General features: G+C 41.8%; 1 protein-coding gene across 1 annotated transcript in view; it reads right to left on the bottom strand.

Moving 5' to 3' along the window:
* Positions 1-16,168, bottom strand: part of chrnb2 (cholinergic receptor, nicotinic, beta 2) — a 34,859-nt gene extending 18,691 nt beyond the window's left edge. The window contains exon 1 of the mRNA XM_066683136.1: positions 15,989-16,168. Coding sequence (XP_066539233.1) covers positions 15,989-16,043 — 55 coding nt within the window. The 5' untranslated portion in view covers positions 16,044-16,168. The remainder of the gene's footprint in view (positions 1-15,988) is intronic.
* Between the last annotated feature and the right edge of the window lie 865 nt (positions 16,169-17,033).

The following is a 17,033-nucleotide window of genomic DNA, read 5'->3' as shown; positions in this document are numbered from 1 at the left end:
GTGTGTCTTAAAATCTGAAATAAAACCATGATTCAGATTGGTTGATTCAGTTCAGTTCTAATGAAAATGATTTGACTCTCACTGAACAAAAATTGGACGGCACAGTGGTGCAGCAGGTAGGTGCCGTAGGTGTTCTCCCTGTGTCTGCGTGGGTTTCCTCCGGGTGACTGTCTGTGAGGAGTGTGGTGTGTTCTCCCTGTGTCTGCGTGGGTTTCCTCCAGGTGACTGTCTGTGAGGAGTGTGGTGTGTTCTCCCTGTGTCTGCGTGGGTTTCCTCTGGGTGACTGTCTGTGAGGAGTGTGGTGTGTTCTCCCTGTGTCTGTGTGGGTTTCCTCCGGGTGACTGTCTGTGAGGAGTGTGGTGTGTTCTCTCTGTGTCTGAGTGGGTTTCCTCCAGGTGACTGTCTGTGAGGAGTGTGGTGTGTTCTCCCTGTGTCTGCGTGGGTTTCCTCTGGGTGACTGTCTGTGAGGAGTGTGGTGTGTTCTCCCTGTGTCTGCGTGGGTTTCCTCTGGGTGACTGTCTGTGAGGAGTGTGGTGTGTTCTCCCTGTGTCTGTGTGGGTTTCCTCCAGGTGACTGTCTGTGAGGAGTGTGGTGTGTTCTCCCTGTGTCTGCGTGGGTTTCCTCTGGGTGACTGTCTGTGAGGAGTGTGGTGTGTTCTCCCTGTGTCTGCGTGGGTTTCCTCTGGGTGACTGTCTGTGAGGAGTGTGGTGTGTTCTCCCTGTGTCTGTGTGGGTTTCCTCCAGGTGACTGTCTGTGAGGAGTGTGGTGTGTTCTCCCTGTGTCTGTGTGGGTTTCCTCCGGGTGCTCCGGTTTCCTCCCACACTCCAAAAACTCACGTTGGTAGGTGGACTGGCGACTCAAAAGTGTCCATAGGTGTGAGTGTGTGAGTGAATGTGTGTGTGTGTTGCCCTGTGAAGGACTGGCGCCCCCTCCAGGGTGTATTCCCGCCTTGCGCCCAATGATTCCAGGTAGGCTCTGGACCCACCGCGACCCTGAACTGGATAAGGGTTACAGATAATGAATGAATGAACAAAAATCTGATCAAATTCATAGGAAATGGTTTTGTTCCTCCTTTAATTGCCAATTACATCAGTATTTGGGTTGGTTTGATTCAATTCAATACTTTCACCAGAGTTTGAGTCAGTTCTTTATGAAATGATTCAGTGTGTCCACAAATATTGAACCATAACATGGTTCAGTTTTGATTTGATTCAATTCTGTTCTTACGAAAATTATTCCCTGTATCATGAACTCCAATTTCACCAAAACTGGATTTGATTATTTCGCAAATGATTTAGTGTGTCTTCTAATGTACGGTTTTCCTAAGATTTGATTTGATTCAGCCCCATTCCAATACACTGTTCGGTTAATTTACTAATAATTACTTCTATGAATCAGTGCACTATGAATAAACAAAATCAAATCGTTACTGATAATGCACTGATACCTAAAGTAACCCTAAGAAGTTGATACAGTGCAGTGGTATATAGAAAATAAAATGACACTTGGATTTTGTTTGGATTTATTTTGTTAAAATTAATCTGAGAATTAGATTTTTCACATCAAATAACCACATATTTTACTGAAAATGATTTTAATTAATAATACAAAAAAAATAGATTCGGCTGATTCACCAGCTTCAGATCAATGCTACATTCGATCAATCATAATAATACTGGCTGCATAACTGTGGAGTAAACACATATAAAACAACAACAAATGCAGCTGAGTCTAGTCCAGGCTCATAGAGAAAACCAAGTCTGTCCTATTCTGGATGCTGCGTGTTTTACAGCTATATTTACACTTGCTGTTCTCTCTCTCTCTCTCTCTCTCTCTCTCTCTTTCTCTCTCTCTCTTATACACACACACAAACACACAAACACACAGAGAGAGAGAGAGAGAAACAGAGAGAGAGAGAAAAAGATACACAGAGACAGAGACAAATATAGAGGGCAAGAGAAAGAGAGAGAGAGGGCCCATGCATATGGGGGGTGTGTGTGGGTGTGTGCGTGTCTGTTTGTGCGTATTAAGGTTTAAAGGGAACAGAAACACACACACACACACACACACACACACACACACACACAGTGGAAGCAGCTGAGAAAGAGCGAGATGGAGGCAGAGGAGGAGACAGTGACTCACTATAGAACATTAAATACTGAGATATATTAAATCAGAGAGCACAGCACTGAGATGACTTATAATAATAATAATAGCAACAATGAAAATAATAATATATTTAACAGTACATTTGCCAGTGAGCACAAAGATGTTTAAAAATCATGAAATGTTTTTTAGAGATGAATACGCTCCAACAATCCAGAACTTGTAAGAGTTGACAACAATAGTTGATTTCTTGATTCAGATTCCTTGTTGATGTACTGAAGGTTGTTGAATCAGAAAAAACACATAATTTGGTATGTTTTATATATCTCTGAACAAAACAATTAAGACTCCCTGCTTAATGTGCCACTGAGCGGCACGGAACAAACTATTCAAAATGTGAGATATTTTTTTCCAAATGAAAATGTGAGCACACTCTTCAGTGATATCATCTAAGCTTATTTATTATGACTTATTTACTGCCGTGAGCCACTTACTGGAACTTTGTTCTGAGTAGTGCTGGGGTCTTCATTATTTTTTCCTTCGCAGGGCAACTCACACTCACACCTACGGACACTTTTGAGTTGCCAATCCACCTACCAACGTGTGTTTTTGGACCCAGAGGAAACCCACGCAGACACAGGGAGAACACACCACGCTCCTCACAGACAGTCACCCAGAGGAAACCCACGCAGACACAGGGACAACACACCACACTCCTCACAGACAGTCACCCGTAGGAAACCCACGCAGACACAGGGAGAACACACCACACTCCTCACAGACAGTCACCTGGAGGAAACCCACGCAGACACAGGGAGAACACACCACACTCCTCACAGACAGTCACCCGGAGGAAATCCACGCAGACACAGGGAGAACACACCACACTCCTCTCAGACAGTCACCTGGAGGAAACCCACGCAGACACAGGGAGAACACAGCACACTCCTCTCAGACAGTCACCTGGAGGAAACCCACGCAGACACAGAGATAACACACCACACTCCTCACAGACACTCACTAGGAGCAGGATTTGAACCCACAACCTCCAGGTCCCTGGAAATGATTCCGTTGATCCTGAGTAGTGCTGCACGGTATACCGATACTAGAAAAGTATTTCAATACGTTGTTGTCATTATAAACGGTACAATACACCATATAATGAATAGGATAAGAGCGGTATATCCAATGAGTGCCACAGGGGGCCAGAATGCGTCATAGCCCTTTGCCTCCTCTCTCTCCCTTAAAGATTTTGCCGCTATTTTTACCGACTTTTCAGACTTTCTTGCGATTTATATAAAAAACAAAAACCCAACTAGCACCAGTGACTTTCTGTACAAACTTACGGTAGCACGACTCGTTAGAACACTGGGACTGACCGTCTGTGGCTTCTTTGTTCCCTGTACAATGTAGTAGTCTGCATATGACACACACGTTTTCGTTTCTCAAAAAAAGTGCCAAGCGGGGCTCGGTAGCAAAAAGTTTGAATACCTCTGTTGTAGAGAAAGTACGTTAATTTTTCTGACGCTTTAGGTTTTTGCAAATGGTATCAGTATCACTATCAGTATCGAGATATTTGGGCAGGTATTGTACCAAAAGTCAGAATTTTAGTATCGTGACAGCAAGAGTCAGATCTTCAATTACAACATGAGTCAGTTTGGTTTGACTCAGTTCAGTTCTTATGGAAATGACCCAGGGATATTTAGCGTGTCCTATAATCTAGTTTCTAAGATCTGACTTTATATACCTATGAACTAAAACAATTAACATCACCTGCCTCATACGCAGCTGAGCCGAGGGGTATGTATCCAACTCTCCAACACAGATTCTGAATTCATGTTTGACATTCCTGTGTAAAAGCTTGACATGTGCCATTATTACGAGATAATCAGAGTATTTTTCATTTGACAAGTGTCTTAATAAGTCTTAACATTTCAGTTAATCACTGTAGTCATTAATTAATTATCGCTAATGTCCGGCAGGTGAGAACTAATGAGAAACAGTTAGCAAAGCCCTGATAGCTTTCGTTTCTGATTAGTTGTGTTTCTGTGAGACGTACTCCTTGAAGCACCTCAGCATTAGCGCTAAATAATGGCCATTGGCTTATGCCTACAGTGATTAACAGAATTCCATTAAGGCTGGCACTAGAAGGGTGTTGAGTGTGAATTCACACACACACACACACACACACAGGCTCATGCACTGCTGTATTGAAAGGTTACGGTCGTGGAGATACTTCAAACACCTGCATGCTTCCTTTCCTCTATATAATGATTTCTCCTGCGTAAATGCGTTATAAAAGGTTTGGGATCGATAGCACTTTGGACCTGCTTTATTTTCACCAGCTGCTCATTCACTGTCTCCTGCATCTGCTTCTGTCTGGACACGGCCACTATGGACCAATGAAAGAAGCGTCCTCCTTTCCTTGCTGGAACTGGCAGGGAAGTGTGGGATCGTTTGTTGGAACTTGTCTGGACTCGTTTGGACCTGTATGAAAAGAACACTGGCGCAGCTTGGCTCTGGCAGGTCTGTTATTCTGCAATGCAGCAAGAAAGAGACGGGAGGAAGAAGACACTGAAAAGGCTGATCGGCTTCACGAGAGCTTGGGTTGAGGGGACAGTCCATCAAATGTTCAAATTTCAAGCCTGTAATATCATTCAGAGCGCTTTGATGTGCTGTAGGGTTTAGTTGTTCACCGTGGTGTTTACAGGAAGCGAATGTCTGAAGGGTTTATGGCATGTATCTCCAAAGGAGGAGCTTGACTGTAGAAGGCAAAAGCATTCCTGATTTTAAATGTAAGTTAATGTAAGTAAACATATTTTATGATTAATAATTAGGCAGTTGGCAATTGGTGCCTTCTTCATCAATATGTAGAGCAGCTGCTGGGTTCAGATCATTTAAAGAAACACTAAATAAGATCCCCACTATTCATTCATTCATTATCTTTAACCCTTATCCAATTCAGGGTCGCGGTGGGTCCAGAGCCTACATGGAATCATTGGGCGCAAGGCAGGAATACACCCTGGAGGGGGCGCCAGGCCTTCACAGGGCAACACAGACACACACACACATTCACTCACACACTTACACCTACGGACACTTTTGAGTCGCCAATCCACCTACCAACTTGTGTTTTTGGACTGTGGGAGGAAACCAGAGCACCTGGAGGAAACCCACGCAGACACAGGGAGAACACACCACACAGACAGTCACCCGGTGCGGGAAGTGAACCCACAACCTCCAGGCCCCTGGAGCTGTGTGACTGTGACACTACCTGCTGCTGCTTTTTACAGCACTGTACTGAAATCAACCTTCCTCCAAAGGTTACACAGTGCAGTTTCTGCAGAGCTAAGCCCAGATTAGCAACAACAGAGACTCTATTCTCCATATTACAGGTTAGTAAGGCATCACAAAAAAAAAAAGAATAAGCAATTTGCTTATTCTTAAAATACAGTCCAGTCCTCAGATAAACCCTTCATTCCGTATGTGCACAACTATGAATGTGCTTTACCTCTGCCATCCACCACTCACTTGCTGCTCACATCTCCATCTCACAAGCTGAAAATACTGGTCTATGATGCCAGGAACCATGGCTGTCTGAATCCATGTTTTTGCAGCCACTGTAGACTTCAATCCTTAGAACATTACCCCCCAAAAAACTGGATGATTTGAAGTGGCTTCACATGAGGTCCAGTTTACCAGGCCAAATGCTAAGTGTCAGCTAGAGGCACTGACTCTTCCAAACCCTTTGACTGTTCGTTGGTGTTTGTGATCCAGGACTAATCATCCAATACCTAACCTTACTAATGCACTCTAATGCTGCCATTCAATCCTCACTGCAATGTTCTCTAGTGTTTCCCAAAAGAGTAGAAGCTATTACTGCAGCTAAGAGAAGACATATTAATAGCCTTGTATTTTTAGATGAAATATTTTCGCTTGCTCTCACAGTATGAGGAGCCGTTGTGTGTGTGTGTAGGGGCTGTAAAATGGTTAATAAACTTGCATTATAGCAGCTGATTCGGGATGGGAACAAGCATGCATAAAGAGGGCTAAATAAGGACACAAGCTGTTCTCCCCGTCATCTCTCTCTCTCTCTCTCTCTCTCTCCCTCTCTCTCTCTCTGCCGTCAATCCTTCCCTGACATCTTTGTTGTGGGTTAACTGCCGACCACAACATTTAATGCATTCCCTCTTTATCACTATCAGTCAGGGCTTGTGTTAGTACCGTCCATGACTCGCTTTCTGGAAAGAGTGAGTCCTCGCAGTCAATCAGTACAGAAACAATAATTAATACACAAGCTGATGGGAAGGAACATCACTGGTTTGTACTCCTCTAAGCAGTATTAGGCCCTATTCGGATGGGATTAGCTTTACATGGGGAGCTGGGGTAATGTCAATTTACCACACAACGTCAGTAATATTAATGATGGATTTGCACTGAGTAAGGAATCTTGGTGGAAATAACAGAGATGGGAGTGGCTACTCGATTCACACGGTGTGGATCAGACGCAGCAGAGCTACTGGAGTAGGGGGGGGGGGGGGGGCGGGTTGGTTTCCTACCCGCCTTCAAAGGGTACCACTGTGCAGTTTCTCACTATTATTGTTCTCACTATTAGAGATCAGTGAAATATCACAATGATAATGAAACTGTAATCTTAAAGTAAATATACAACCTTGAATTTGACTGCATTCAGCCTCAAGACCCTTCCTGATGATTTACGCCACTCTAGCCAACACTTGGCATTAGGCTTAGTCTCCTTGGGCTTCATGAATACCTTTTCTATTACCATTGCACACCAATGAACATATGTGTCCACAGTAAAGCTGCCTTTACTTTAAGTAGCTGAAATCAATAATTGGAACAGGTGGCTATAGACATGCACAAACATCCGGAAACCTAGCTTACTGAAGAATATCCACTGCAGCGTCAAGGTTGAGACAGTGAACAAAGTATTATCCACAAGCCACATCTATCACTAAGTCTAAACCTTGAACATTCTAAAGGGTAAGGGCACGGCCAAGCAAATGATCATTTCTTCTTTATTTCTCTGAGTATATCCCATCATCTTAGTTTTATAAAATCTCAATTTGAAGCGCACTGACCTCTGAACAGTTAAGGTCAAACACATGGTGCTTCCCTGCTCATTTTTCATGTGTTTTCTGATTTATCCCAGCCTTCTCTTGCTATCTCATTTCTGCACATCAGCAGCTTGCTGTGAACAGATGCTAATCTGAGTGTTATCTGCTCTTCCGTTATTGAATGCAGTGACCAAGTCCCTTCAGACAGAGATCAGGTACGCTGCCCATATCTCTAATGTCAACAGCTTCACAGGGTAACACACAACAACAGCTGTAAATCTAAAACACTACACACTGAGCAGTTATAACATTAAAAATGATGTTTTTCACGACACTCGTTGTTCATTTAATCACCTTCACTTACCATAAAGTTGCAAGTATACCTCCATTTCACACTATTCTTCAATTGTCAGGGCCCCCACAAGAACACCACAGAGCAGGTATGATGGCACTGCACTGAAAATGCAGTGGTGGTGTGTTAGTGTGTTGTGCTGGTACGAGTGGATCAGACACAGCAGTGCTGCTGGAGTTTTTAAACACCCCTAACTGTCCACTCTATTAGACACACCCACCTCATTGGTCCACCTTGTAGATGTAAAGTCAGAGACGGTAGCTCAACAGTGTGTGTCGGTCGTCCTCTAGTCTTTCATTAGTGACACAGGACTCTGTCGGCTGGATGTTTTTGGTTGGTGAACTGTTCTCAATCCAGCAGTTACACTGAGTGCTTTAAAACTAGAGCAGCACTGCCGTGTCTGATCCACTCGCACCAGCACAACACACACTAACATAGCACCCCCATGTCAGTGTCACTTCAGTGTGTGCGCAATGTTCCAGCACACAAATTATGGTCCTGTGGGTGTACTGACCATAGAAGAACAAGGTGAAAGGTGGCTAACAAAGCATTCGGAGCTACAAATGGACTACAGTCTGTAACTATGGAGATACAAGTTATAAGCTACAAAGAGGACATTTTAATACAATGGCTGATGAGCGTACACATAAATATATATGAGCAAATTCTCTTTAACATTTTCTTTTTAAATGTATGGTATTTACAGGAACTTTGTCTACTATTTGGCTACTATTTCGACTCTTATACCAGGTGCTGTGAAGATTTGATGGCAGCCACAGGAGCATAAATAATGTTAACTCCTGATAAGTGAAAGTGCTGAATGACCTTTTGGATTGTGAAAGTCCCTTAAACCCACAGTCATGGTTTAAAGTATTTTCTAATTGCAGGATATGAATCTTTTCACTAGCTATAAGCATCCATTAGTTGTTTATGTATATATCAGGTGTGCTTATGTGAGGTTTTGACACTCTCAGACTTCAAAATGGATGATAATACTGTTTTTAGCTTTGTTACATGCTAATTCTATATATTTTTTAATACATAAAAGTACATCACATAGTAACAGAAGCCAAATAAACAAGTGTTTCTGACTTTAAATCTGGGCAGGTATTCAGGTATTTAGCCATCTTGTTTGGATGATGCTAAGCTGGTTGTTATTACCTTAATTCACTGTTAGCTAGCTCCAGGGCTAACAAAGCAAACATTATGCACCAAATATGTCTTCAATGATCTACTACACTTTGGATAAGAGAAAATTGTGATTACATTATCAGTTTAACAGTTATTTTTAAGAAGATTGAAGCATTTTTGTTGCTAATCTCGTGTAGAATTTCCAGCAAAGAACTGCTACAACAACAAACCTGCAGTAAAGATAGGTGTTGAAATGTCCTTGAAAGTCCCTGCAGAGTCGGTATGTGTTCAAGATAGAAAGAGGGAGGGAGAGGGAGGGATTGAGGAAGACTGTGGGTGAGACAAGTTTGTGTGTGTGTGTGTATGCGTGCACTGAGGTGTGTATAATAGATGCCAAATATAGAACAGAAGGTGACCTATCCACCCACACCTTCGGTAGCTCCCAGCTTTTCGCTGACCTCAGAGAAAAGAGAGGATATATGTTTATAAATGTTGAGGTTAAATGCATATATGTGTAGGTTGACGTATGTGTACATTCTTCATTTCTATGTCCTGGGGGCTAAGCTAGTGTTTGTGGTTGCATTAACTAATGTTTAAATGAAACATATTAAAATCTCTGGGCATCCATCCACTGCACCTGAACATATCCCTCTTTTAATTAGTTTTCTACATGTAGTTAAACAAGGTTAGCAGCATTATGCACCACAATTCATCACATGCACACTGAGGCATGCGTAGCTATGCTAACAGTAGCTGCTTCATTCTCAATCACTAGTTGGAAGTCACCGTTTCTCAAGTGCATATCCTTGTTTTTACCACATGAAATGTCTCTTTTGAACACACATAACACACTTGGCTGGAGTTTTTTGGCCATTCTAGCTTCAGTTATATACTTGGGCTAACAACAGGCCTATTGTCAGACAATTCTGACAAGCGCACTATCGCCCCTTCTTTTGCCCCATGCAAGAAATATCATAAGCTCCTTCATATGCTCATTTAGCCAAAGGTTCTAATGATTGTCCCCAAATATCCCCAGCTTTTACAAGATCAGATATGGCCCATCGCCTATAGGGCTCAAACAATCAGTAGGTCCTCCACATGTTTTACAGATATTAGCCTTAATTTAGCATTGCTACTTGTTAATTTATGTCCCAGATTTTTCCTCACAATCCATTATAGCTTTGAGGTTCCTTTTTGAGTCTTGTGTTCTTAGTAGTTCCATGCTCTTTATACCACAGCTACTTAAATATGATTCTTAGAGGTCCACTAACCAAATTTCCACAAAGCTGAAAGTCCAGAGAGGTCAAATGAACAAGACAAATAGACACAAATTTTTTAGTCCATTCATCTTTAAACAAGTGTTTTTCTCTGTCAAATTTCCTTCTTTTTTTTTGTACAGATCAATTTTGAAGACATTTTACAGTTTTGAATTTTTGAACATGATATTAGCCTACCTCTGTCGATTGGCTAAGAACTTTTGCCATGCAACTGTTGACAAGCTAACTGCCTGCTGAGGGATGTCATTGCTGTTACCCAGAGAAACATTTTTTAGTGTCTTTACTGAGATTTCCACTAAAACTCTAATGAAGATGTTATATTACTGAGGTCTTTATCTCAGGAGACACATTTTCAACACATTTCTGCCACGGCGAGATCTTCCTACTCATTAGGGAACTGGACTCTCATTTCTGGAAAGCTGCTTTGGAACAGAGCACTACTTGGACAGGATTAGTTAAACACTGGAAGCAGAGATAACGTATTTGTTCCCAGTTTAACAGTGATTTTAGTCCAAATATGCCATGTTGATGTTTTTTGTGTTAGAATTTATAGTATGTTCCAGTGTAAAAATGATGGCAGCTTCCACCTACAGTAAAACAAAACAGGGCATATCTATATCAAGCAATTTACTTGTTGATCAATGTCCAGTGGGTGAAGAGGTTTTGAGGTGAAGGCACACAATGAAGAACCTGTGTTTTGTGCATGGAGATATGTATTTGTCTAAGTTGTATGCTCCATTAAGCTTGGGTTTATGTGGCCATTTTGATGATAGTCTTTAAATTCTCTATTTATTACATAAATCATGGTCCCCTTGCTGTATTTTTTAATCCTATGCGAACTGATCATAAACATAAACAGATATCCTTCTGTAACATCACTTTATGAGCATATTGCAGGTCCGGAAACCATTTCCCAACTGAATAGCACTAATGCTGGCTGTAAGAAGCACTATATAAAGAAAACAGATTCGGACAGGATGATGTAGCATCGTGTGACAGAGTACTAATACTAAGATGGGACCTCGAAACTGTTTGCTAGTCATCGATCGGGACCTAGTGGATGTCATAAGTCATTCCGTAACAGGCCTAGTGAGGTTTTAGTACTCCCTCAAGGCCCAGGCTGAATCCAGCCAAAATTGTCACCGAATCCATCAGCGCCTCTTTAGAGAAGAGAGGAATGAACTGAAAAGGGATGTTAACAATAATTACTCCTCACTAGAGGTCAGAACTAGCTAAATGAGGAAGTGACTAAAACTATTGATCTCATATTGATCTCCATTTTGGCTGTGAAGGTTCCTTTGCCCATTAAATGTTCGCTTGCAGGATTCTCAGTCTCAGTCTTCTGGTCTCTTTTATTAGGTCTCTCAAGCTATAGCACAGGCTTCCTCCATAACATGTGAAGTACTGTCACATCTTTTCAACCTACTCTTACTGTTGTGTACAGCTGAACACACTTAGAGAACACTAACTGACAATTCTGTAACAACAGCCAACAGTTGGGAGCTTTAGCTATGACTGATGGGAGACAGAAGGTCATCATAGAAACCCAGAGACAAGGCAAGGCCCATAGTGCTCTCTTGGACCCCTAATTACGGATCAAGGCACCACTAAAGATAAAATTCATGATCTCCAAACTATAAGGGAGACAACACTTTGTTGTGAAAGCTCTCGACATTGTCTTATTTGTGTTGGACACCAAGGTTCAATTAAATTGATTAAATTGTTGCAGTCACACAGCTCCAGGGGCCTGGAGGTTGTGGGTTCGATTCCCGCTCCGGGTGACTGTCTGTGAGGAGTGTGGTGTGTTCTCCCTGTGCCTGCGTGGGTTTCCTCCGGGTACTGTCTGTGAGGAGTTGGTGTGTTCTCTCTGTGTCTGTGTGGGTTTCCTCCGGGTGCTCCAGTTTCCTCCCACAGTCCAAAAACACACATTGGTAGGTGGATTGGCGATCCCTGAACTGAATAAGCGCTTACATTAAAATAAAATTAATTAAAATTAATTGATTCTGCTCCTCACTCCTGGGCTCTAATGCTGAACTGAGTTGTGGCTCATTCCCATTTAAAGGAGCCTGTCATTCTGAACATGGCTGTGTTTAGGCAGAGAGGGGAAAATGGTGCTGTGTTTTTTTATCCTTGTGATATTTTGATTGAAGCAAGTCACTTTTTTCCCCCTAAGACCCCAGAACTGTATTCACTTGTGGACACATTTGGTTCAGAATTACACTGTTCTACACTAAATACACTGCAAAACAAAATTTAGTTTTGGCCATAAAATGAGCACATAATTTGAATATTATTATGTAATATTTATGCCCATTTATGATGTTTTCTGATGCATTTTACAGCACTAATTCAGACCTGCTGTAGCTGCGATTATACGCTTGCATCTCTGAAGGGCAGATGCAATCAACTATGTACATAAACTCAGGGTTAATAACACACACCTGTGTAAATACAGCAAATGCATTAGTCGTTCTTGCATAAACACAGTGTGCCTAGATACAGTATCTCCGCAGTATTGATATCAGGATGATTTGATGAACATGTAGATGTTGACTCTTTGAAAACATATTCACTTCAGTGTGTTTGGCTGAGAGTCATCCTTGGACTTGTACATGAACAAACGGAGATGCTGATATTAGGATAATGCACTGTAAACCTGATTACACCTCAGCACGCTCCATTTTAAAACACTTCTCAAAGGCCCAGAAAAAGCCTACCACAAGCCTGTTCTTATAAATGGACAACGGAATGGTTACAGTACTGTGGTGCATTGTTTTCACATAGAAAATGTTATATTATTATTTCTTTAAAACACTATGTACTACTCACTAGCATTCTTCAAAACACGTGAAGTGATTTAGTTCTGGCAGCAGAAATATAACATATTTTACATGTCCAGAAATGTATAGATCTACTCAATTTAAGGTGCGATGTATTGTATGATACGGGATACTCAAGTGTAGCCACACACAAGCATTCGTCTACCACCATCAATGGCAAGTGTCAAAGGGCCTCCTCGGGTTTGGGCTTTGGGTTCCATCCAGTGCATTAGCGATGAGTCTCCAAGCTGCCAAAACTACTCACCAAACAGCAGTGCCTGACTTTATTAATGCTCCATGGATGGGCTGAATGTACCCAAATCCTCATTATTGAAAATGATCCCACATCTGAAGAGAAGAAGCTGTTAGTGTTCTCCTCCAAGCATGCTGAGTTCCAAAGATGTTGTTAGCAGTGTGAAATACGAAAAGAAGCTTTGGAAACCCAGTCCGTGGGTGGGACATTTGCACGTGCCTAATTTGTGAAAAAAAAAAGAACCTGAATTGTGAGATTTCTTGGTACTGTTTCCCTGTGACCTGAATTACTCAAAGACCATAGCCCCAAAGACCCTTACAGCCATGTTTTATGTTTATCCCAATTCGAGATACAGCCACAATACATTCCCTTTCTGATTCAGCTGCTATAAGTGTAATATATACTTTTTTTCTGACAGATTCAGACTGGTATTTTTTCCAACTGAAATCGCCCTACAGCACAATATCATTAGCCACTAAGTGGTGGAACTCTGTATTCTGTTCATGCAAGAATGAGCCCAACCAACTGCCTGTTACTGGCAGTATGTATGAGCCTATGTGACAGCATCAGATCAGTGCTGCTGACTTGATGCCACGTAATTAGCTCACAGCTACGCTAAACATGCAAGTTAATGAGCGTCATAGGTTGGTGCCTGTGCCTGGATCCTTATTTGCCCTTTAATTAATCGTATGAAGAAGAGAACGAGAGCAGGCATGATGGATGTGGGCTGCAGGTCCCTGGACCCCTCTTCCTTCCTTCCTGACCTCACCCCTCCCCTCTTCACACCTCCGTTATTCACTTGCTCTTTCACTCCTAGTCAGTGTTTAATTAGCTGAATTAGCCTTCTGGGCTCCGGCACACAAAGAAGGAAGCTAAGCCGATTTCCTCAGCTCCATGATGTGTGTGTGTGGGTGTGTGTATGTGCGACTGAGAGAGCGTGTGTGCTGGGATAGGATGGTATGCAAATCATTATAATATCAGTAACCAAACTGATTAAAGGTAGGACGATAGCACTTTTCCCTTTTCCAATAGCGATACAATACTAAAAGCGTACTATCACCTGATACTCTCATTGACACAGTATTTTAATGTCTTCTCAAAGTAGCAGGTTTAAGAGGTTTTTCATGTTTTGCATTAAGTATTTTCTCTTCAAAAACGTGAAACACAATGTATTTACAAAGGCTTTCCAAAAGCTAGCGTTAGCTACTTTAATGTGCAAGTGCTGCTGATGCCAGTGTTCAGCTGTCCACGCAAAGCTTGAATAATCTGAATGATCACAGCTTGCATTCTCTGGACCTTTGATGAGTCGGAGTCGGGGTTCTGGTCCAGAACTAATCATCTGACATCAGAATCATCTGACACCCTCAAAGCCATGTCCCAACATCTAACGCAAGGCCTTTCTAAAAAGGTCAAAGCTACAGTAAAAGGCAGACCAGCTCCCTATTAATACCCTTGAAGGTATTAACCTGAAGAAAGCATTTAGACAAGATGCTGGAACATTGCTGAGGGGTTTTGATAGCAGTCAGCCACAAATGCTTTGCAAATGTCAGGTAGTGATGTTGGACAATTAGTTCTGGATCATGTCACCTCATCCCACTAGTGCTGGATGGTGCTTCATCACTCAGAGAATGTATTTCCACTGCTGGGGGTGCTTTATTCCCTCATTGATGACTTTAGGCCTGTTTTATTGGTCAGTTCTTTACTATGGAGACTGCGTGCAGTTGATCACCACCTTTGCAGTCCAATACTGTCAATAACTTTCTGTTAACAGTCCTGATTAATACACGCTGACAGCCAGCACATATCAAAATGCCCCTCCAACTCCACCAATACCACACACACACACACACACATACACCTACACAATAAGACAACTACTGAGAGATGATTACTCAGAGGTTATAGAGAGGTAAATAAGTCCCTAAGTATTCAGTCCTATTCAGCACAATGACATAAAACATAGTATACAGCTCAGCCCTATGATAATCCTGCATTATCATCCAGGCGTGACTGGACTGCACCACACATACACACACACACACACACACACACCTTACCCTTCCCTACCCACAAGCTTCCTCACACACTGCAAGCATCACTATGTCTCCATTTCACACACTCTTGCTGTGTTCGTTTGAAGTACAGAAAATCACCATCTTTTTTGTATTTCCATCAAATGAGAGAGAAATAATCAGAAAAATGAGACAGAGAGTGATAGGGTGAGTAAAAAGAGAAAGTATGGGGGGACAGTAAGTGTTTTTGAGAATGCAATTAGTGAGAAATGATATAGTGATAATTCTCCAAATAAAAATAAATTATTCATTAGAAAACAAACTCAAGACTGAGAATGTATGTGAAAAAATGCACTGATGTCTCACATTTTATTTTGGGCTACACCCCTAGCTACGATATGATTATTTATCCACGCTTTATCCACGCTTTTAGGGTACAGGTTTACCATCATGGAAAAACATTTTCAACAGTCAGAAAGTACCTGAAAGGTACTGTTTCTGTATGAAACATTTACCACCGAAGAGCCCTTGAAAAACCATGGTGTTCTCTGCTGTTTTATATAGAGTACGAGAGAAGCATCTTTAAAATGGTACATGAAGAACCAGTTTAAAAATATACTAATGCGATAAGGCCAAAATGTAACCACAAAACGCAACAATGCTATAATAGTTTAACATCTAATGTGCTTAATTTAAAACAAAATCACAACTATTTGTGTCCTATTTCAACAGTTACGTTTATCGGAATAACAAAATGGCTCACGATACGCGTTAAAATATCGCGATACAATATCGTCACATTGGCCGCTACTACAGACAGGTTACCCATTAGGGCACAAGATCTGAACGTGTCTGGTTCTGTATAAAAACACTATATTTACCACAGAATCTTTGAAGAACAGTGGGAACGGTGTTTTTCAGTCATTCTAAATTTAGACAGCCTCCAAAAAGGCAACTTACTTTGCACAATGGCGAGCAAGAGGAGGAGGAGGAACGGCAGCGTCCACGGAGCCATAGCCGCGCGTTTCGGAGCACATCAGCCGGAGGGAGAGGGACAGAGGTCGGACACGGAGCTTGTGGACACCCGCGGTGTTTTCTTTCTCCTTCGTCCTTTTCTCGTCGCTATTCGTTGCGTGACGTCTTCACATTGGATTCCGTTTGATGGCTGAGGGAGGATGAGTGGAGGTGGGGAGAGAGAGAGAGAGAGAGGTTAGAGAGAGAGAGCGAGAGAGAGACGGAGAGAGACTCACGGGGAAGACAGGTAGATAGGGGGATCGTTCACGTTATTTTTTTCTTTCCACTCATTTTGCGGCAGGCCCCGCCCCCCTGCTCTATGATTGGCTGTTAACAATCAGACTCAGCATCAGCATCATAATCAGCCCTGTATTAAATATGTACATATACGTAAACACAGATGTTATAATGAGTGAATTCACGTATTGTAAGGTGCACTCATTGTGGACAAGCACTGTCTGAATATGATGCTCTAGAGCAGTTCCACTGCCAGTCATACTCTTTATTTTTCTCTGTGAAGATGTTCACAGTTCATCTCTGGGTCTTTTGCCAATATCCCAAAGGGCTACATGTTTTAGTTTGCCCTTCAAGGACTGTGTCTGTGGAGCAGGGATATTCAATTAAAATTAAATGATGTCCCGTCTCTAAAATATCCTCCCAGCAAAAGTCTAAACTTCTTAAAGTCTAAATAGTGTTTTATAGGATTCGCCTACATGTTTTTTTAATATGGCATATGGTTTCAACAGTATTTATAGTCATTTTTCAAAGGAGGAGACATTTGAGGTAGGCATGCACATTGAACTCTTAGGGACCTTCTGTAGTAAACAAATAGCTATATTTACAAATATATGCAACAAACATTTTTTAATAATTATTGTTTTCCATTTCTTTTCTTTGCCATTAATTCATTTCAGTTTTCTGCATTAAGTTTTCTTATTTTTCTTATTGCTCACTCTCATGTCCCTCTTGTTCTCTCTAGTGAACTTACCAT

Source organism: Hoplias malabaricus, chromosome 10 (genome assembly GCF_029633855.1).
Source record: "Hoplias malabaricus isolate fHopMal1 chromosome 10, fHopMal1.hap1, whole genome shotgun sequence".
Taxonomy (NCBI): domain Eukaryota; kingdom Metazoa; phylum Chordata; class Actinopteri; order Characiformes; family Erythrinidae; genus Hoplias; species Hoplias malabaricus.
Note: the sequence above shows the minus strand (reverse complement) of the source record. Positions and strands in the feature narration are given on the sequence as shown.